This window comes from Esox lucius, chromosome 21 (genome assembly GCF_011004845.1).
Source record: "Esox lucius isolate fEsoLuc1 chromosome 21, fEsoLuc1.pri, whole genome shotgun sequence".
In the NCBI taxonomy this organism is placed as follows: Eukaryota; Metazoa; Chordata; class Actinopteri; order Esociformes; family Esocidae; genus Esox; species Esox lucius.
The window spans coordinates 18,691,223-18,713,168 of NC_047589.1; the positions used below are offsets into that span (position 1 = coordinate 18,691,223).

Genomic DNA, 21,946 nt, shown 5'->3' on the forward strand with positions numbered 1-21,946 from the left:
ACACATACACACATCACAATACTCACAGTACAGTACACACAGCTTAGTGCAAACAGCACAGTGCAAACAGCACAGAACACTCAGCTCAGTACACTCAGCTCAGTACACACAGCACATTGCAAACAGCACATTCTACAGTACACACAGCACAGCGCACACAGCACAGCATACAAATCGCAATCAAAACTCCACAGAGTGTTACAAGGCGGCCGATTGCAGTGGATGACCAATATTTTATCATATCCTACATGGCTGATTCAGTTGAGGGCAACACCCTCCACATCTTTCACCATCAAAAAATACCTCCTCAGCTCTCTGTGTTCACATATGACGGTACATCTCCCTGTTAAAGTATAGTGTTCTCACCTGTCTGTCAGATGAACTAACGTCATACACCTCACAGCATCATGTGACCCACCTTCTACTCTGTCAGAAGTCTTCAGACCGTAAACACATGCCGTAGATCTTAGCAGCCACACAACACAGACATCTGACATCAGCAGAGTGTCTAACGTAACGCTAGATGACTCCAGCTCAATGAATGAGAGTCAGTAAGAGATTAGACTCATAGACTGAAGCATGTTTACTAATGCCAACACTAACACAGTCCAGGCCTTCAAGCCTTATCAAGCTGATCCCCAGACAGACAGACAGACAGACAGAAGAATGTCTTCAGCCCAATGGACAAACCCATGGCAACCCCCATGGCAACCATCGCACAGGATTGACATGATAGACATAGAACAGCCCTCCGTGCCAGCACAAAAACCCACTGACCCTTCTACTGTCCTCCCACAGGGGGGTGTGTGTGTGGTAGATGGTGCCCCCTTACCGGTGGTGGAGTGCAGGCTTTCCAGGCTCCAATAATGGGACAGGACCCCCTTCAGAGTACCTCCAAGACTCCCCATCCCTCCTCCTCCTGCTCCCCATCGTTCCCCCAGACCCCCTACCCCTCCTCCTACTCCGACTCCCCCAGTAGGGGTACCATTGTCCGACTCCGAACCGGGTGATCCAGGGGAGAGTCCCGAGCTGGTGCTGCCGCTGCTGCCACAGCTGCCCCCCGGGAGGGGCACGGGCCCCTCAGAGCCCTGCTGGGTCCTCATCAGGACAGGAGGGCCCCCCCAGACACAGACCTGGAGCTGGGCACCGGAGCTCTGGCGCTGGCCAACGGAGCCTGACAGTTGTGCCTGTCAGGTAGGACGTTTCCCCCAGACGGCGGTAGGTGAAGCTGGCCGGGTGGATACGGAGTGCTGCAGCTTCTACCTGGCTCCCGTAGTTACAGACAGGGCTACAGACAGGGCTGAGTGTCAGTCAGTCAGTGCTTCAGTCTCTGCTGTTGCTGTTGCTCCTCTCTCTGGCTCTGATCTGCTCTCGCCGGCTGCTGCGCCTCCCCTCTCTCTCTCCCTCTCTAACGCTCGCCTCACTCACTCGCTCTCCCTCACTCCCGCTAACTCACATAGCCGAGCGGACGCACACACACACACACACACACACACAGCCACATCCACAGGCTACAGCCACACCGCTCCAGACTGACATCAGCGGGGCCCCTCTAAGGGGGCTCTGTGGCTTCACCGCGTCATTTGCCTGGGAGCTGCCTGGCTGCAGCTGATGGCTGTCTAATGTATTTGGTGCAGTGCCATTAAGGTGGGACTGAAAACACCTCCCCCCATCTCCCCCTCACCACTCCTGCTGCTATTAAAGCACCACTGTTTTTTCGTGCCACGTTTTTGTTTGTTGGTGCGTGTGTTTGTGTGATATTCCATGTCAGTTTGTCCGTGCGTGAATGTGTGTGTGTGTTTGCGTTGAGTGCATTGTCATTAGAAAGCCAGGCTGTTGAAACCTGGCAGTCATGGCTAAAGCTCCCCATGCATTTGAACCTGTCAGAGAAGAGAGGCGGTAGGAGACATGATTCCCTGTCTCTGACAGGGCTGGGAGTGCAGAATCATCGGCTTAAGCAGCCGCACACATCCCAACTAATGCCTTGAGAAAGAGAGAGAGGGAGATGGGGATGGAGAGATTTAGAAATAAAGAGAGAGATAGAGGAAGGAAGGATGGAAGGAGAGGAAAATAAATAACCTGATCCACTACTATACATGACTGTAAACAGCACATATAATGCAAGTTAAGTCTAACCAACAGCACTCAGAAATCAACAAATGCTCTGACTAACTAGGAGTTATCTGTCCAATTACCACAGCGCTCTGACTAACTAGGAGATATCTGGCCAATGCATCAGTGCTCTAATAAACTAGGAGATATCTGGCCAATACAACAGTGCTCTGACTAACTAGGAGATATCTGGCCAATACATCAGTGCTCTAATAAACTAGGAGATATCTGACCAATGCATCAGTGCTCTAATTAACTAGGAGATATCTGGCCAATACATCAGTGCTCTAATTAACTAGGAGATATCTGGCCAATACAACAGTGCTCTGACTAACTAGGAGATATCTGGCCAATACATCAGTGCTCTGACTAACTAGGAGATATCTGGCCAATGCATCAGTGCTCTGACTAACTAGGAGATATCTGGCCAATGCATCAGTGCTCTAATAAACTAGGAGATATCTGACCAATACATCAGTGCTCTAACGAACTAGGAGATATCTGGCCAATGCATCAGTGCTCTAATTAACTAGGAGATATCTGGCGAATGCATCAGTGCTCTAATTAACTACGAGATATCTGGCCAATACATCAGTGCTCTAATTAACTAGGAGATATCTGGCGAATGCATCAGTGCTCTAATTAACTAGGAGATATCTGGCCAATGCATCAGTGCTCTAATTAACTAGGAGATATCTGGCCAATACATCAGTGCTCTAATTAACTAGGAGATATCTGGCCAATGCATCAGTGCTCTAATTAACTAGGAGATATCTGGCCAATGCATCAGTGCTCTAATTAACTAGGAGATATCTGGCCAATACATCAGTGCTCTAATTAACTAGGAGATATCTGGCCAATGCATCAGTGCTCTAATTAACTAGGAGATATCTGGCGAATGCATCAATGCTCTGACTAACTAGGAGATATCTGGCCAATACAACAGTGCTCTGAAAAACTAGGAGATATCTGGCCAATACAACAGTGCCCTGACTAACTAGGAGATATCTGGCCAATACATCAGCGCTCTGACTAACTAGGAGATATCTGGCCAATACTACCGCAAAGTTTTAGGCTTCCCCAGGTTATTGCACACAAGGCATATAAGCCTGGAATATAAGTTGGTCTTGGTGGGAGGGACTGTATCCTTTTTATGGGAAAGACCTGAGTGAAGTATTTATCAATGCTTTTAGTCTATCAAAATAATAATGTGTGCTTTAGACTGCATTTAGTATTTAGTTTTGAGATTGTAAACATCACATACAGAAAAAAGGAACAAAAACATTTCATGCTATGTGCAAGCTACCTAACCAGTTACCAGGGGTGGGTAGAGTACTGAAAATCTGTACTCAAGCAAAAGTACTGTTACTCGTCCTAAAATGTACTCAAGTAAAAGTTGAAGTACCACCTGAAAAAACGACTATGTGCCTCTATGTGCTTGCAGAGGTATAATGAGTTTTTGAAAGCATTGATGGTTGCGTCTTTGGGAATAAAAAGACAACATTTCATGATGACTGTGTTGCCTATTTTAAATTTAAATCGAAACATGTCGTGCAACTGTGGCCAGGGATTGGAATTTCCCTCGTCAACGTCCTCCAATTCACAACTTTCCATGTCGATGTCGGTCATTTAATTAGCTACGTCAGTGCTCGCACTGCTCCTTTAATCACCCTGCTGGTGATTAAAGGAGCAGGAGGGAACACCCAACATAAAATCACAAAACGAAAAAAACTCAATATTTTTTGACAAACGAGTGAAGAAAAATTGTTATGAAAGAGTAGATGTAATGTAACGGAGTAAAGAGAACGATTTGTTTAAAAAAAATACTTGAGTAAGAGTAAAGAGTACAGCCCCTAGAAAGTAACTAGAAAAGTACTATATTATTTTATCACGACAAACAAGTTTCAATGAAGCAGTAGCTGCCCGGCTCTGCTAAGAGTCAGTACAGAATCTAGACAGCTCACCTGTCCCACAGCAATGGCACAGCTATTGGTGCTTGGGTGCAGAAAATACGTGGTGAAAGGTGTTGTGGGAGATGATTGGATGATAGCATAAGCTGATTAAGCTAATGCCTATCGGGTCAGGCATTTCTCACAACTTTGTTGTTGGCTAATGAAGACCAGACCTTCCAAACATTTGGACAGTGTCTGGGAATGAGATTAGATTACGTGCCCCAGCTAGATCTACACTACAGAAAATGTACTACTAGCTATTGAAAACTAAGTCAGAGTTGGATACATGGAAATGCTTTGCTCTCACTGATTTCTCTGTTCACCAGATGTGTTCATAGAAAACATTTACAGAGACAGAACGAGACACGAGAGACAAGATTCCTGGCGCTCCCCCTAGACTGACCCTTTGTAAAGCTCAGGGAGTCTCTCACACACAACACACACAGATAAAGAGAGAGAGATTGCAAAAGAGAAATAAAGAAAGATAAAAATAGAGTATGGTGGGGGGACAGTGCAGTGACAGAACTAACAAGAATTCTACACTAAAACATTTCTGCACTGACAATGTCACAGAACAGTCAGCAACCCTCTCTCTCACACTCACACACACACACACACACATTCATGTGTGATCATACACGTTCTCACTACTTTACGGTGACTAATGTGAGAGCTGAGCTGTATGAGCAGAGAGAGAGCCATTCAGCAGCTCCTAGCCAGTCAATACACCACCGCACTCATTTCTAACTGTATATTTTTGTATATGTATGTGTAAAATGCTGTTTTGGGGCATTTTCTGCTTTATTGACAGAGGACAGAAAGTGGGGAAAACAATGGAGGAAGTGTGCTGATATTGCAGTAGACAGGAACCAAACCCAAGCTGTAGCAGTTCTCATGCCCTATCGGCAGCAGCCTAGAGCACCCCCAGACTGATTGGACAGAAAACACCATCATAAAGATGGACCACATCTACATGACCTAATAGGACATTATGATCTCACTAGGTTTAGCATAGGATTTCTATACATTCCACCACATACAGCATAGACAGTTTCAACAAAAGACAACAATCTGAAATAGGATTCTACGAGCAAACTCGTCAACTGCTATTCCAGCTGGTCGCCTTACAAGTGTCTGTTTTATAGCTAACATCACAAACCCTACTGCTAACAATTGGTGTTGAAGACGTCAGTATTTACATAAACTGGGGAAGCAAATGTCAAGAGAATCTCCGCCTTATCAACTGTGATGCGAAAACCGGGTGATAGGGCAGTGAGACTAATCAGAGAAAGACTGCTGCCTTTCTCACACCACCACAAATGACAGCCCAGTGCTTCCACAGTGTCCAAACCAGGCTAAAATGTCACAGAGATACCAAGTACAGATAAGCCCGGTAGTTCTGATGAGGTTACACAGAAGCAGGCACACACACACACACCAGGATGCACACACATGCACGCCCACACGCTCACACACACACACACACACAGTGGAGATAAGGTGGGTTAGAAGTGAGAAGGCATGGGAGACAGAGCCACTGAACAGTAACATTGAAGCCTTCTGACACGAGGCCAGTACAGTTCTCCCCATGTTGTCTCCATCTTCCTCTCTTTTTGCCACTCTCTTTCTCTCGCTCTCCCACTCACACCGTCCTTTATATCTCTGTCCAGGCCCGGCACCATGAAGGGCAAGAGGGGGCTTAGACCCCCCCCCCCAGATTAAGTTTTAAATAACCTGTAGAAAAAATAGCCAAAAAAAGATTAGCCCCCTCGCCATTTCTAACTGCACCCTCAGGCACTTCGTCCTGGCGCCGGACCTGTCTCTATCATGACTGTAATGGATAGACCATAATACTCCAGAGCGACTGATACGTTTAGTATCACCGACATCACGGCTGTAATGAATATCGTGGCTCTATGTGTGGGTTGGAAGGTGAAAACGGGTTCAGCTCCCTGCTCAGGTGTCTATCGTAGACATACAATTAGACATAATTCAACCTCTGACATCCAATTGGGATTCCCATTCTAGTAATACTACTTCTACGATCCAGTCAGTCAGCTAAAGGGGTTGCCATTACACTTGTTTTTTTTTTATTCTTCTTCCGATTCAATTAACATGAATGAATTGAATTACACAGAAGGCATCTGGCGCAAGAGCACTGACCTCACTTTGAGTGCCATGCAATCTGCTGCCTCTACGTGTGTGTGTTTGTGTGTGTGTGTGTGTGTGTGTGTTTGTGTGTCACTGTGTGAGTGAGTCTATGACTAAAGCATCCTGACCACTTAAATACATTGCGTCGAGGTAATACCACTCCAACCCTAGCCATATGTCCAGTCACCACTTCCATACCCTCAAGAAATATTGTTATGTCATCATGATCCCATAATAGGCCGCCCAGGAGGCCCTGTTATTGTCAGAGAAACACAGAAGGAGAGCTGACAATTAAACACACCTTTTACTGAGTTAAAGAAAACTGAGAAATGATTGGATTCAGACATAAACGATTTTGTAAAAAAATAAAAAACAAATATTTGCACTAATGCAAAAAAATCTTTCTCTGGAGATGTCAGGTCCTGATCAAGCACAGCTTCCAGAGTTATCACAGTGGAACCACCCCCCCCCAACTCATATCCATTGGGACAGTCAACGCAAACACTCCAAGGCCTTTCCACGCTCCAGCGAACTGTAAGACCACTGACATTTACAGGAAGTGCTTCCCCCTGCTGGTGATGAACAAAAACACAACAACACTCGGCCCATGCCAAGACATTCTGGAATGGTCTGAGTATAGTGTAAGACCTAACACCAAAATAGTTGTTTCTCAACAAATGTTTCTGCAGTAGCTGGCATTACGTCACCAGGCTAACCAAAGATTTGGTCAGGACACAACGTAAACACAAACATAAAGGGTAAACAAAGCAAATGTGTCCTACAGAATGTAACATCGACAAAACATATATGGATTCAGAACCAGCGCCAGGGCTCGGGGCTGAGCCCAAACAGATGTGGAATGTAGCTAATAGGTCGACATCACGACAAAAAGAAGGAAGCCATTTTAGAGTCTTAACCCCAGGCCATGATGTGAGAGAGCCAGCAGGAACGCAGTGCTCCTGATCAGTAAGGTATGAAGAGGTAGGTAAGAGCTACTCACAGGAGTAGGAGATGCGGCGTCTCCAGCCCAGACAGTCCAGGCCGATCGGAGTGCTCTGCGACAGGCAGTGGGCCTTCAGCGGAGTCCCGGAGAACACCTCCATGGTGGACAGGGACACACGAGAACGTGCCTGTAGGGAGGAGACAAAGAAAAGGCTGGGGAACCGACTACGTGTATACCTACACACTGGCCATACATACAGACAAGTCAGTAGTTAGTATGATCACATTAACACTGTGACCTCCCTGAGTTTAAATAAGCCAACACACCGTATACGAGCTATGTTATGTCACTGAGCAAGAGCTCAGGCCGACAGAAGGAGCCGAGAGACTGTCACAGAAACAGAAACGAATGAGAGACATCCAGAAGAGATGAAACGGAAGGTAAAAATGAAACCAAGGAGAGTCGCTGAGACTTCAGGGCAGAAACAGCTGCAGGAGGATGGAACGGGAGGAGAAAACATGTCGTCAAGACTTGGATAAGAGGAGGAAGAGGAGAAAGACAGAAGCCCGTCCTCCCAGGCAGTAAGTTGATTTGCAGGAGTAGGCGCAGTTGAATCTTACTTTGTCCCGTTCTTCAGGACAGCGCGTGTGGAGCTGTCCCAGACTGCCTCTCACCACTCGGGCAAGCTTCCGCTTCCGTCTCTTCTCCTCTTCAATCCACAGGTCATCTGAGCTGCAGCGGTGGCGTCTCTGGCGCCTGTCGACCTCTGTGACCAGCCGGTGGTCCTGTGGTGGTCTGAGGGCCGACCGAGCAGTCCCCGGTCCAGACCCTGGAGTCTTGGGCTCCGCTGGTCTCATCCCTCCCCCACCTGACTGGCTGAAGGGTCTGTAGCCATCCTGATTGGTCTTTAGACGAACAGATAACTGGTTAACCCCGTCATCCCAGAATAACAGGGCTGATGTCACAGTGTATCGTCCTTACAGGAAAACTGTGACCAGATCATGAATAGGAGGTAACAGCGGCCTACACTGCCCAACATCAATCTAACTTGACGTAACTGAGGAACGCTGATGGGTTGGTAGCGCCCCTGAACGTCTCCCTCTATTGTACTGTGTACACAAACACTGAGCAAATTCACAACTTGAAATCATGCTTTAGTTCAGTCTCAGCAGGCTGGCTCCCTGCTGGGTGGTTCCTGCAGGCTCCACTAGGGGGGACCAGAACACACGTTCCCACTCCCAGCTGCCTGCTGCGTAAGGCTGGGCTGTTTCTGAGCTGCCAGGGGGGGATAGGATGGGACGCAACCAAATTACTAACCAACTCACAGAATGGAAATGTACCATGCCTCGCCAGTGACAGCAGAGCACAGCCGAGAAAAAGAAAGAGCTGAGTCGGCCGTTTCACTCCTCCTCTTCCTCATCCTCATCTCTGCTTAAAGAGAGGAGAAAGCGGAGGAGATAAAGAGGGGCTTGTTCTGCATTTTATCTGAACGAACGAACGCACACACATACACACACAAGCACACACACATCCTGGCAGCAAACCCAGAAAACACACAAACCTCTCTATGGAGCGCGAGGGCGAGGGAAAGACAGACTCAACAGTTTATCCCAAAATGCACCCTGGCCTCCCCTCAAGTCTTGATGGAGGGATAAACAAGGATGCTTTATCATGATGCTAAACTGACTAACAGTCAGGTCTTTTCATCATTGCAGGCAAGAGCAGATGCCAGAGGAGAATTTTCATTCATTCAACCCACTCTTGTCAATCAAAGACAGATCAGCTCTGAGGGAGCATGAACAACATCTGCTGACTTCTGAATGTCTATCTGAGAATACATTATTTCTGTTCAATAGATGACATTTGTTTGTGCTGTTTAACTCGACATTTTACATTATCCCCGCATTATTCATTATTATTAGTAATGAGACATATCAGTTATACACAAGGCCACTCCTTCCACAAAAACACATGCAGTCCTTCAGACGAATGATAGCAAATGAGGCATTCGGGATGCGCTGTCATACGGCTGAAGCTTACCTCAAACTCCTTAACGGACATGGAAGTGAGCAGGCTGATCTGTGATTGGCTGTCCACTCCACTGTCCTCCAATGGACTGAGGGAGGAGGAGCCAAGCGGCCCCACTCGAGGCTTCAGGGTCTTGGGTTTCTCTGGTGGGTCGGAGAGGCCTTCCACACTGGCTGACTGGCCCATGAGGAGCAGGGACAGGGCTGAGGCCCGGGCAGAGGCAGAGTGAGAGTAGCGGAAGGTCCTGCGCTGGGCAGCCAGTCTGGGGCTGTGTGGCTTTGGGCTCATGGGTCTCACTGGGGTGTCAGGTGTAGCTGCAGCGCTGGACATTGAGCTTTCATACGCCCCTGCTTGCGACCTGGAGCCGAACCAGGAGAGTTGATTGGCTAGAGCGGCCAAGCTCATGGGTGACATGGGGCTGTAATCGTTCATCTGCGGGACCTCAGAGTCTTCCGAGGACCGCGGGGCGGAGTCTGAAAAGTTGATCGACAGTCCGTTGGGCGGTGCTTTCTCTTTCCTCTTCTGACCCTCGGATTTGCACCCCTGTGGGGTTTCCTCGTCGGCTACGCTGTCCTGCAGGCACCTCTTGGTGAGGGGGTCAGTAAGACACAGGGCTCTGAGAGAGGAGGGGGACCCAGGGGGACCTAATCCTGAAGTGGGGGCTGAGTGGAAAGCACAGTCACTGTTGACATGTCTGGGTGTTCTCACACCTCCACTGTCCTCTTCCTCACCCGAATCCCCGACTGGGACAGACTGGGTCCTGCTCAGCAGCTCCCCATCCTTGGCTCTCTCTCTCCTCAGTCTCCTCCAGGACTGTCTGACTCGTCCCAGCTCCACGTCTCTGCCCGTTACAACAGGCTGTTCCTCCTCATTCTCCTTATCCATGGAGCGAGACTCAAACAGGCTGGACAGAGACTTGTGGGCCTGGGCAAAGCGCATGAGGAGGTTGAAGCTGTCAGAGCTCTTGCTCCTTTTGCAGCCCTGACGGCCCTCAGGGGCCCCGGTCTGGTTGAGTCTGAGACCTCCAGGCTGGGAGGGCAGGGGGTTGTCTGGACTGCTAGCCACGTCATGGGTGTCCCCAGGGTCGTCCGTAAAAAGCAGGCGAACGTGACGGGTTTGAGGCGTGGAGGGGAAGAATCCGTAGTCCCCCTCCTCTGTCTCATAGCGACCGTCTGGACCAGAGGAGAATGTCTGAGGAACTGTTTGGTTCAGGATTTCACCCTTGAGGAAGACACTGTCATCATCCGAGGTATCCCCCCCCTGTCCACAACCTAGCTCACTGCTCAGACTCAGGTCGGGCCAGTCCTGGGGTGAGGCCTCCCGCTTGACATTTTTCACACTCTTCCCTTTCCTAAAAGAAGGAATCTTGGAGAATACCGAGAACTTGGAGCTCTTGGATTTCCCCGCCTGTCCACCTTTAGACCTGCTCTTCATGGCCTTGTGGAGGTGGGCGTTCCCCGGAACTGGCAGGGCGGACTCTTCTGTCTCCTCACTGTTAGTGCTGGTGGTGTCAAAGTCGTAGGACATGGAGGTTGGGGTGGGACTGGAGCGTCTCTCGTCATGTGATAAGGTCATGGCCCTGGGGTCCTCTGGGTCAATGGACAACAGGTCCAGCTGATGATCCGATGAGTCTACGCTGGACGAGTCCTCAGGGTGAGAAGATGGCCTCTTGGGGCTGGAGGTGGACACATTGGACATGATGATGTCACCGGACAGGACAACACTGCTCCTGTCCTCAGTGGGCCTCATTCTCACCCTCTGTCCCCACTCCTCTTCCACCCCTGCTACCGTCTCATGCACCCCAGAGTGGTCCAAGGAGCGGTCGGGGTCGGCCTCGGGGATAGGCTCAAGGCTGCTGATGGAAAGGAGGTTCAGGCTGACGTCTGGGTAGGCGTACCTCACGATCCTTCCCCCACGATCCTGCTGCAGTAGAGTAGAAAGACTGCTGCTCTGGAGGAAGGCGCTGTGTGAACCGGACCCCTCAGCAAACGAATCGTCCTCTAATCCTAACAGGTCAGGTGAGCTGCTACAGTAATGTCTGTCTACCTCTGGGGATTGGCAGGCGCTAGGCTGCCGCACCTCCTCTTTCTCCAGACTTCTGGTCTCCAGGTAGGAGGTTTCAGAGTGGCCTGAGGGACAGTTAGCAGCTTTGCTAAAGTCTGTAGTGTCTGGAAGGTTACAATGAGGGATATCCTCGTAACCCTCGCTCCGGAGCCTCTCCAGCTCCTCCACCTTAGCCAGGCTAAAGTGGTCCCCGAGGCCAGACACGGCTGGGTCCTCACTGCTCCAGTAGGGTTCAACGTCCAGAGATGACGAAAGCTCCTCTGACTCTTCCGTGGGTCTGTCTGGATTCTTGGTGGTCTCCACTGGAAGTGCTGAGGTAAATGTCACGGGCTCATTCGGGGAAAGGTACTCACCATCGGTTCTTTCTCCAAACTCCTCTGATCCACCCTGAGGCTCTGCCTGTACCTCGGAGGAGCACTGCTCTGGCTCCTTCCCCCTTGTACAGAGGGAATCCCACCCCCACCCTTCACTGGCCTTGGTGTTGTTGTTGGAATCCGAGGTGGAGAACACAGACAGGGTTGGGGGCCAGGCTTCAGGCTTGGGGATGCTGTTGTGGATCACCGGCTGATTCAGGTGGGTCTGGACCTTTTGTAGTTGACACTTATCAGAGTTGGTTCTCACAGTGATATCTGTCCTCCTTGGTCGTGTCACCTCCGGGTCTAAGCTGGCTGGGCTGCTTTCCTGACAAGGCTCTGTCTTTGTGGGTTCATTTGGCCCCTGATCTATTTCACTCGACTCACCCTGTGTGCTGAGGATGGCGTGCAGGTCACTTAGGGTCTCAATGAAAACTCTTGTAGGGCTGTGGGGGACTACAGCGCCCTCCTCTGGTGCATGTGGCAGCTTTAAATGGTCAGAGTCACAGACCTCTGCTGTCACAGGGTCACAGATCTCTGCTGCAAAATGTATAGGGTCAGAGTTACAGATCTTTGCTGTAACAGAGGCACATATATCTGCGGTCACATTGTCTGTGTAGTGAGAGTCAAAGATCTCTGCTGTAAAAGTGTCTGTACTGTCAGAGTCACAGATCTCTGCTGTAAAAGTGTGTGTACAGTCAGAGTTACAGATATTTGCTATCGAAGAATCACAGATCTCTGCTGAAACAGTGTCTGTACTGTCAGAGTCACAGATCTCTGCTGTAATAGTATCTGTATAGTCAGAATAACAGATCTCTGCTGTAATAGCATCTGTATAGCCAGAGTCACAGATCTCTGCTATCACAGAATCACAGATCTCTGCGGTAATTGTGTCTGTATTGTCAGGATCACAGACTTCTGCAGTCGCAGTATTTGATTGTACTGATTCAGGCAAGGCTGGACTTACTGCCTGTTGCCTGTAAACATGACTATCTTTGTCTTCTTCTTCCTCCTTTCTCTTCCCGGTCAGAGGATGGGGTGATCCTGCACTCTCTTCTGTGTTTGAATTATCTGATAACCGGCGGGAGTGTTCTGAGTCTTCCGACCTTGAACTGTCAGAACGGGGGAGAGAGAGCAGCTCAGGATGTAGGCATTCCTCAGAACCGCCCTCAGTGTTTGACTGGGGATAAGCAGCCCCGGACTGGAAATCTAGAGAATTAGAGCCCTCCCTCAGCCAGCTCTTATGTCCTGTGCTCTCCACAGGCGAGTGTCCACAGTCCCAGGGTGTTTCTGTGGAAGAGCCCCCTTGGTCCGGGAGTGCGGGGGTCAGGTGACTGGCCTCCCTTTCCTGTGGTTGTGAACTCAGACTCTGCGTTTGTTGTAGTCGTGTCTCTGTTATTCCTCCTCTGTCTAGCCAAGGAGGTTGGACAGGCGAGAGTAACTCTGATTGGTTGATCCCCTTCGTGCTTCGCAACGTTGAGCGAGATCGTTCAGGTGCAAGTGACGGGTCAGGTCCAGGTAAAGACCGGATGTCGAGCAAGGGAGTAAGACTAACCTCCACAGTAAGTCCTGCCTTCAAAGACGATATGATTGGATAAATCCGATTCACTGTGTCATCTGTCCCTGACAGTTCAGTAGACTCAGCTGAGTTCCTGGAGGTGACACACACCTTGAGCTCTTCCTCGCAGCAGACACCCAATGCGCTTGCCTCATCGTGGGGCTTTGTAGCACCGTGGAGTGCCTGAGGCTGGGGAATCCCTGCACATGGACTGGCTGAAAGGACGCTACCTGGGTTTGGTAAATGGTGGAGCGCTGGCCTGTTTGTCTGTGTGCTAGGTGGACTCTCTGCCTCCGTGTGCCGTGTGTCTCTACAGGCTGTTTCTGTGCTGTGTTCTTCTGTACTGGGCCTGTTTGTTCTGGGATGGTCTGGGATGAGTCGTGTGTTGGAAGAGTGTGTGTCTGATCCGTGAACGTCGCACCTCAGCGTGCAGTGTGAATCTGCCTCATGTGTGTCGGGTGTGTTGCTGTATGATGTGACAGATATGGCCGAACACTGTGCGTCCACGGGATGTGTCGCCTCTTTACCTGCGCTACATCTATTAAGGGTTAGCTGCCTTAGGTCACTGTTGTGCTTCTCCACACTACAAAGAGTGGACAGCAGATCAATACTTTGTATATCTAAGCTATGTTCCTCGCCTCTACCTGTGCTGGGTAAACCTGGGTTCTGTTCCTTTTTGGGAGACTTTGTACAGTGTATTAGTGTGTTCTGACTACTTGTGCTTTGAGTGCCACGTACCTCTGCGCTACGCTGGGTTTCAGTCTTTGTGCTGTGACTCTCTGTACTGGTCTGGACTGACACTTCTGGGTTTTCTTTCTCTGTTCTGTGCTTGTGTCGCTTCTTCTCAGAGTTGCATGTCTTCTGGCTAACTCTGTCTGTATTGTGTAGTTGGTTATAATCCCCTACTATGTATTTCTCTGGGGTGTACTGAGCGTTTATTGATGCATCTGTACAGGCAGGCAAACCTGGAGGCACTGTGGTGCAAGGTTGACTCTCAATCTCTGTGCTGGGAAAGTTGTGGTTCTCTGTGCTAGGCTGGCAGTGGTTTTGTGTGCTAGGCTGGTTGAGTTTCTCTGTGCTAGACTGGTTGAGTTTCTCTGTGCTAGGCTGGTTGAGTTTCTTTGTGCTAGGCTGGTTGTGGTCCTCTGTGCTAGGCTGGTTGTGGTCCTCTGTGCTAGGCTGGTTGTTGTCCTCTGTGCTAGGTTGGTTGTGGTCATCTGTGCTAGGCTGGTTTGGGTTCTTTGTGCTGGTCTGATAGCGGTTCTCTATGCTAGAATGGTTGTGGTTCTCTGTGCTAGGCTGGTTGTGGTTCACTGTGCTAGAATGATTGTGGTTCTCTGTGCTGGGCTGGTGATAGTTCTCTGTGCAAGGTCTGCATATGCAAGTCTCTGTGTTTTCAGTACTGTGGTTGCGTCTGGCTCTACTGTCTTGAGTGCGTTGGAAGCTGCTGTTCTCTAGCCTCCATCCCGTGTGTAAGTCCTGCACCCCTAGAAGGGCAGACAGGGAGTCCTCGCTACTGTCTGGGCTCAGATCTGACAGGGAGTCACATAAAGTGTCACTATGCCACGACCGCGAGTCAAAGTACTCCTCCGATGAGGTAATATCACCCCCACTGCCGCCGGTCCGCCTCCCGTCCTCACTCCAGTCCTGGGGGTCGCTGGTGCCCAGATCACACTTCTCAGCCTTTAGTCCTTTAGGGTTATGTAGTCCCTCAGAGTCTTCGAGAGCTTCCTGGGCCTGCCATGAGAGCAGAGGACAGAGAAAAGAACAGTTGGAGAAAAACTGTGAGAGAACAGAAGACAATAGAAGTATTAGGACCTGAATGTCCAAATGGCTATTTTTACTGTACAGTCAAGGCATATGAAAATATGATTAAAAGATGAATATGAGTGCACAGAAAGTCACTTTTTATTTCTGTCCGTTTCAACACTTTTTTACCAACTAAGAATAACAGCTGTGTCAAAGTTCCAGCCCCCCCATTTTGTGTGTGTGTAAGTATTGGGACATAAGGCTCACAGGTGTTTCAGATTGATCAGGTGTTTCCTGTTGCATTGATTGTTCACATATAAACAAGCTATGAATGTGTAATCTCAGGTCCGTCCTTTCTTTTTGCCTTTGGTGTCAGTGAGCATAATCCAACATTATCCAGCATTGTGAAGAGTACAACTGTTTTAGACTGTCAATCTCCTGATTTAAATACAACTGAACATGCATTTCACTTGCTGAAGAGTTTGGTGATGCCAATGAGTCGCAGACTCACTGCTGCTATTTCATGCAAGTGATTTGCAACTAACTACTAGCTTTTATACGTCTTACATTTTCTTAGTTTTATTGTCCGAATAGTTACAGCATGCTTACATTAAATGGAGGGATGGGACACTGTTAATCGGTAAAACGCACGTGTGAAAACAGCCAGTGTGTACTTTTGCCTCATATCGATCTTTGAATCATATTTTCATATCTTTTGTAATGGCAAAAATAGCCATTTTGACATTGCTGTCCCAATAGGTATGGAGGGCTCTGTAATATAGCTCAGAGACTGAGAGCATTAGCATTATCTTCTAACACTCTGATAACTCTGATAACACATTCCACAGAGCAGTCAGTCAGTAAATCAAAGAGAAAGAGGCAGTGCCAGGCTCCATGATAAAACTGCTAGCTATGAGCCGTTAAAAAGAAGGAACCCAGGTTCATCTGTAAACAACTGAGGTTAACATACCCATCAGGAAATACAAGAGTATGAAAGAATAGAAATAACCACATTATGTCCACACAAAAAACCTACAAATCCATATTGAAAGATTTAAAACTGCTGTAGAGAAGTCTACGTCTGACAGTGCAACAGGTACCAGAATGAAACTGTCAGCAATATTACTGAAAAGTGTTTAGACTACACACACACACTGTTGCTGACAGACGACCACAATTTGTCTTGGGCCCCGGGAGGGGGGGGCAGGGCTGAAATTGCTGCAGCTTTTAACACAGCGTATTTGTCTTTGGTCAATCTTGCTAAGAAAATTAAATTAACAGTAGGTGTCTACAAACATCTTATTCGTAATTATGTCGCTTCAGCCACACAGAGACAACCTATTATGAATCATGCAAACACTTGCTGTCCTTTTTTATTTAACACAGCAACACGTCGGATTTTAATAACAATAAAAATATTAAATTAAACATAAAAGTAATACATTTCAGTCGTGGTTCAAGATATCAGGAAGTAGCAGCCTGTAGCCATCCTGCCGTTGAAATACTCACAGGCCCACCACTCACTTCCATTAGTTCTCAGTCACAGAGTAGGACGACCACATTTCAAACATCCATTCAACATGCAGGATAACATGATCATTTTTCTGGACATGAGTGGAAAACGTTTAGCCAATAGCGATGCTACAACCTGCTGCAACAGCACTGGATGAGCTCAATTAAGCGCAAGCACTGTAGCCTACTGTTGTCCTCAGGCAACAGTGTAGGAGGAGCTGTGGAGGTATACGCATAGAGAAATGTCCATTAGACCAGAAATAAATTCCACTTTTAACATCACCAGTAGCACATCCATACAATTTAGGATACATGCTAAAATGTATACATTTTCTTACATGAGATGGGCCAGTGCACGCACATTTCTTTGTCATTGCATTGAAGGTGGCTATAGAATACTTTAATTTTCTACGTTCTCTATGCAATCTGAGTGTCCAGAAATGAACTGTCATATTACTTGTATTATGCATGTAGTACATCATAACAACCAGTAATTCAGTTTTTATCTGATTATCAAATAATCCCTTCAAGGCACTCATTTTAGCAGCCGGCAGAAGTTTTGTCCCAAAAGCCCTAATTAGATGAGAGGAAGAGTCATCTGTTTTGCCGGGGCGCAAAAGTGACTGACTGACGGACTCAGTTATCGTCATCTATATTGATAGTTATTGTATGAATGTCATTCACGAATAAAAGAAAAACGAACATTGTTGTGCCATGAAATGGAATAGCTTTGGCAGTGTAAAGTTCAACTTCAGTCTCACTAGTAATTGCTCAATTCTTATGACTACTACAAGTAGTAAGTTAGTAGATACTAGTAAGCCTGTTACTGGCTAATAAGCTGTTAAAACAGCCAGTGGCAAAAGCCAAACAGTCCATAAATGTTTTTTCTGGTGGAAGTAAACTGCTGTCCTTTTTTATTCATCATAAAAATATATATATATATTTAAATTATTTAACAAAACAAGCAGGAGAGCGGGGCCTGGGTATCCTGCTGGCTGCATTACAAACACAAACAAACACACACATTAGCAATAGTCACTGCTACTGCAGTTCCCCAACTTGCTCTACAAACCCACTATTCCAGCTGTTTCCAGTGTAGATGTCTGAGATAACCCAGCTGAGCACTGCTCCCATGTCCTGTAGCACACCAAAACACACCACGGCAAACTCCAATGGACACACTGAAACTGATTATATACATGAATATAATTCCTAAATAAACAACCTACCTCACTGTCTGAATACCCAAATGATGTTGTGATTTACATCGCGACTGACCAGGCAAAAACATGCCTTAAAACATAACAGGACACCAGAATAATGTTAACCAGATGCACACATTGTGTTTACATACAGATAACTGGTTTGTGTACCCAGGACAACAAGTCCCCGGACTCAACCAGGTCCAAGTGAATTAGAAAACAGTCTGATCATTGTCCTTTAGGAAACATACAGCTCATGTCCCCCAGCTGGAACCCAAGTCCCTTTATACATCACAGAATATGTTAGAGGAAGTACACTATAAAGGGAGAGAGATGCCATTTGGGATGGACACCTTCCTCTAGTGCTATCTACAGCCCGTCTGGGCTCTAGAACCAGAAGGTTAGATCTTGGCAGAGATAGGCGTGATAGTTCTCAGGGAGTTACAGCAATCAGCAAAAACCAATGTGATGTTTCTTATATTGTTCTTTTAATTGTCAATGGTACACGTACAAGCTACAGGTTAGGTCAATGACCCCTAGAGAGCATGCCATTCTAAATGTTGCTCTCATCATGTTTGATTTAGTGTGCAACACTCCTTCTCTCTCTCTGTCTCAATGTAACACCATGTCTCTATTTCAGCATCTCCGTTTCAATGTGATAGCTCATTTCTCAAAGCACGTCTCTCTGTTTGTTTCAATGTCACACCAGTGGTATTCAACTCTTACTCTAAGAGGTCTACATCTTGTTGGTTTTCTGTTCTACCTCATCATTAATTTCATTCACCTGGTGTCCCGGGTCTAAAGTCCCTGATTAGAGGGTTGCATTTATTCAATGCATTGAATAAATGGAGTGGAACTGGCCTCAAGGTCCTAGGTTGAATACCCCTGGAAATCGGTGCTTTGCAAAACATCATGGTATGAACTGTTACATTAAAAACAGACACAAAAACAGCCAATTAAGTTGACCTAGACATATTTGTATGGGAACTTAGCCATGCAACTTTACAGTACCGTTCGTAGGTGGTTAGTGGGACACGCACGCATGCACACATTCCCTGAGACAGAAAGCAGAGCTCTGATGTTCTCAGCGTGACACCCCAAAAGGGGAGGGCTAAAGGAATCACCAGTCCGGTCATAGGCTGAGGCAGCCACTGCCATCCATCATTCACAGACCCTCCAAAGCAGCGGTCTAAACCATTTTCCTTCTCCACAGTAATTAAGGAGTAGAGTCTAAGAAGACTTAAAGGCTTACTCCTCTGGCCCAGTATTCCTTTTATGCCAATGAGAGTGAAAAGATAGTCAGGTGTAATGATATAAGCCGGTCCTCGGCCGTGTACAACACCGCACAGCCTCTGAAAGAGCTGACTAGTGGACTTGTAATGTACACATCGTAGACATTCACTGAGCTCCACAGGGTTCCTCTCATGATGTGGTGTATCTTTATCGAGTTGACCTCAGCGATACGAAAAATCTTCCTATGTGAATGAAGCTGATCCACACCTGGGCCAAACAGCCCCAACTGAAATGTTGTTAATAAATAGAACAGCGCTAAGAAAACGATATTGATGTGATTAGTGTTCTTCTAGTTCCATGATCATCAGACTGGTTGCGTTAGAGGGCATGGATCTTCCATTGCGTAGATAGTTATATAAAATAGGTGTGGCGCTGGGTTGGGAGGGCAATAAGTAGTAGAGATGTTGTGGCATGCAGACACCCAAATGAACACACATTTAGGCCCAAGGACACAAATAAAAAAGCAAACAGTCAAACAGTCAGGGAGACAGACAATTAGACAGACACACAGTCAGAGACATACAGTTAGACAGACAGTCAGAGAAACAGACAGTCACAGAGACAGTCAGAGAGACATGCAGTTAGACAGATACTCAGAGAAACAGTCAGAGAGACAGACAGTTATACAGACAGACAGACATATAGAGAAACAGACAGTTAGACAGACAGTTAGTCAGACAGACAGGGCTACATTCAGGGTACAGTTCCTGGCTCCATGGTGAGACTATGCCAAGGCACCAAATGCACTGCAGCTCGGAAAACAAAAGCCATCTGTTGTTTTTTAATCTGGGGACAGCACCAAGATACCATCTCAACCCATCACAGCACCACTTCGCTGAGTTCTGGGAAGTGGATTGGATCAGGGCCCTTCCAGTTCTCATAGGGGGTCTGGGTTAGGAGGAGATGGCGTAGATAGATCTGTGAGATATAGCACAGCTGCACACGCAGCTGTCTGTCTAGCAGCTCATGATTGAATTTAAAAATAAAAATGTAATTGGCACAAAGGACTTTAAAGATTCTGTAGAAGGAGGCCTGGTTGGGTCATACTGGAAATAACAGAACAAACACAAGACTATATTTTTTCAGAGCATCATGTTTACTGACTTTCTTAGCATTTCTTATTCCTCCAATCTCTATGGCAATGACATGTGGGTTCCTATGAGTGACAGGAAGGTCGCCCAATGGGTGACCTCGGTATTGACCCACGGGTGTAAAAGTGCAGCAACACAATAAGGTGTCAGAAGTGCCCCAGCCGGGAAGGTCCACGATGTCACTCCCTCATACTCTCACGGTCTCCTGACTTAATCCGTTACACATAAGGTACCTGCACAAATACATGCACAGACGAGCACAGACATACAGAACGGAAGCTGTGACTGCAGAAATAACCGCTGGCGTTTGTGGCCAGGGAGACGGTTGCTACGGAGTTTCCGCAGGGAGGTGTTAAATTCAGCAGCTCACGTGGCATTGAACAGCAGTCAGTCAGCTCTTTGTAGTACAGACATAACGGGGGAAAAGCATAAGCAACCAGGGCAGAACACAAGTCTACACTATATCAGTGTCCAATAATCACATCCCATCAACCTTTAAACGCTTTCAATTCCTACGTCTCATTTCTTATTCGACATTCAATGGTCCAATTTCTTGTTTTTCCTGTCAGGGCAAGTAGAAGAGGAAGGACCGTAGTATTTTAGATGACTAGAACCAGGTGTTGAAAGAGTTACCCACAGTAGGAACACCGTCTCTGGGGTCAACCAAGCACTTAACCAGAAACCATCTGCTGGGGTGACAGCATCACTTTTACTTGTAAACAGATTGCAGTCAGACACATGCAGAAGTACCCAGGCAAGTCCCAACAGAACCATACTGCTACACAGCAGCGTGTCTTTAACGCTCGGCAGTTGCACTGCGTTGGTAAAACTGGGTCCAGTGTGTTGACGGAGGTCAAATGAAGTTGATGGTTTCCAGTAAACAGAACCAGGACCAGCCCACACAGGTACAGAGCTAATCCATGGGCACCCCGCTGCATATTAAAACACACAACTAATCCTCACAGACTCTCTGGAGACTTTGTGATCTCTGAAGAGCTCAATCCGGAAAACACCGACACAGCTGAGCTCCAAAGCACACACACACCTTTCAGAAGGAGTGTTCCGTATAATCAGCACCTATGGCAAAATCCCATCCAACTGATCTTATCAGAGCAGAATTAACCGAAAGCCTTGAACGTCCAACGGTAAACCACTGAACAAAGCGGCGCTGTGGATGGAAACGAGTACAGTTGCTATGATCTCAGATCCCCACTCCACCCTGCCACGCCTGGCCTCCACCCTCCGTCCCGGCCTCCTTCCATGCCAGCCAGCCCTCCTGTCTCCCTGCCTGCCTCTCCACCAACACCAGGCTGTGTCAAGGCCAAGGCCACCGGACTGATTCCAGTCTTCCACACCATGGCAGACTGATGATTCAGGTGTGTTCAGACCAGTGGTCTTATTCAAACAGAGCAGCTTCTTAAAGGGGACGTGAAAAAATATTCACCAACCAGAGCATCACTTGTGTTATGGAAACCAGCCACAGTCATATTAATATGCTGACTAAAGAGGCCAACTCTCACACTCTCTCCCACTCACGGGCAAACGTGAACTCACACACATGCACCGACATTCGCAGACAATCTAGAAATTCTTCCCCACATACCTGTCCACCTCTCCTTCTGTCCTTCCCCTCTGATGGGGTGAGCTTCTCCTCTGTCTTTGGTTTCACTTCTTTCCTCCCTCCCTCAGTCTATATGGCTCCAGTAGCAGAAAAGTCTCTATAGTTCCAGTAGCTCCAGGCTCATTGTGTAATATGTCCTCGTCATGAGGCAGCTAAAGACTCCACCTACACGTTCCCTTCCCTCCGCGGTGCCGTGTGTGCATGCAGAGAATGCTGGTGGGTGCCGCTCCGCCTGCCAGCTCACACAGGGCCCCGGCTCTGAGACAGACCCATTGTGACGCCCAAGCTGCCCTGGCTAGATGGAGGGCAACACACAC

General features: G+C 47.7%; 1 protein-coding gene across 1 annotated transcript in view; it reads right to left on the reverse strand.

The window, feature by feature from the left end:
- Nucleotides 1-21,946, reverse strand: part of LOC105022611 (Rho guanine nucleotide exchange factor (GEF) 4) — a 97,756-nt gene that overhangs the window by 37,516 nt on the left and 38,294 nt on the right. The window contains 4 exon segments of the mRNA XM_034289304.1: nt 7,216-7,345; nt 7,779-8,063; nt 9,199-12,395; nt 12,435-14,898. Of these exon segments, the coding sequence (XP_034145195.1) occupies nt 7,216-7,345; nt 7,779-8,063; nt 9,199-12,395; nt 12,435-14,898 (6,076 nt within the window).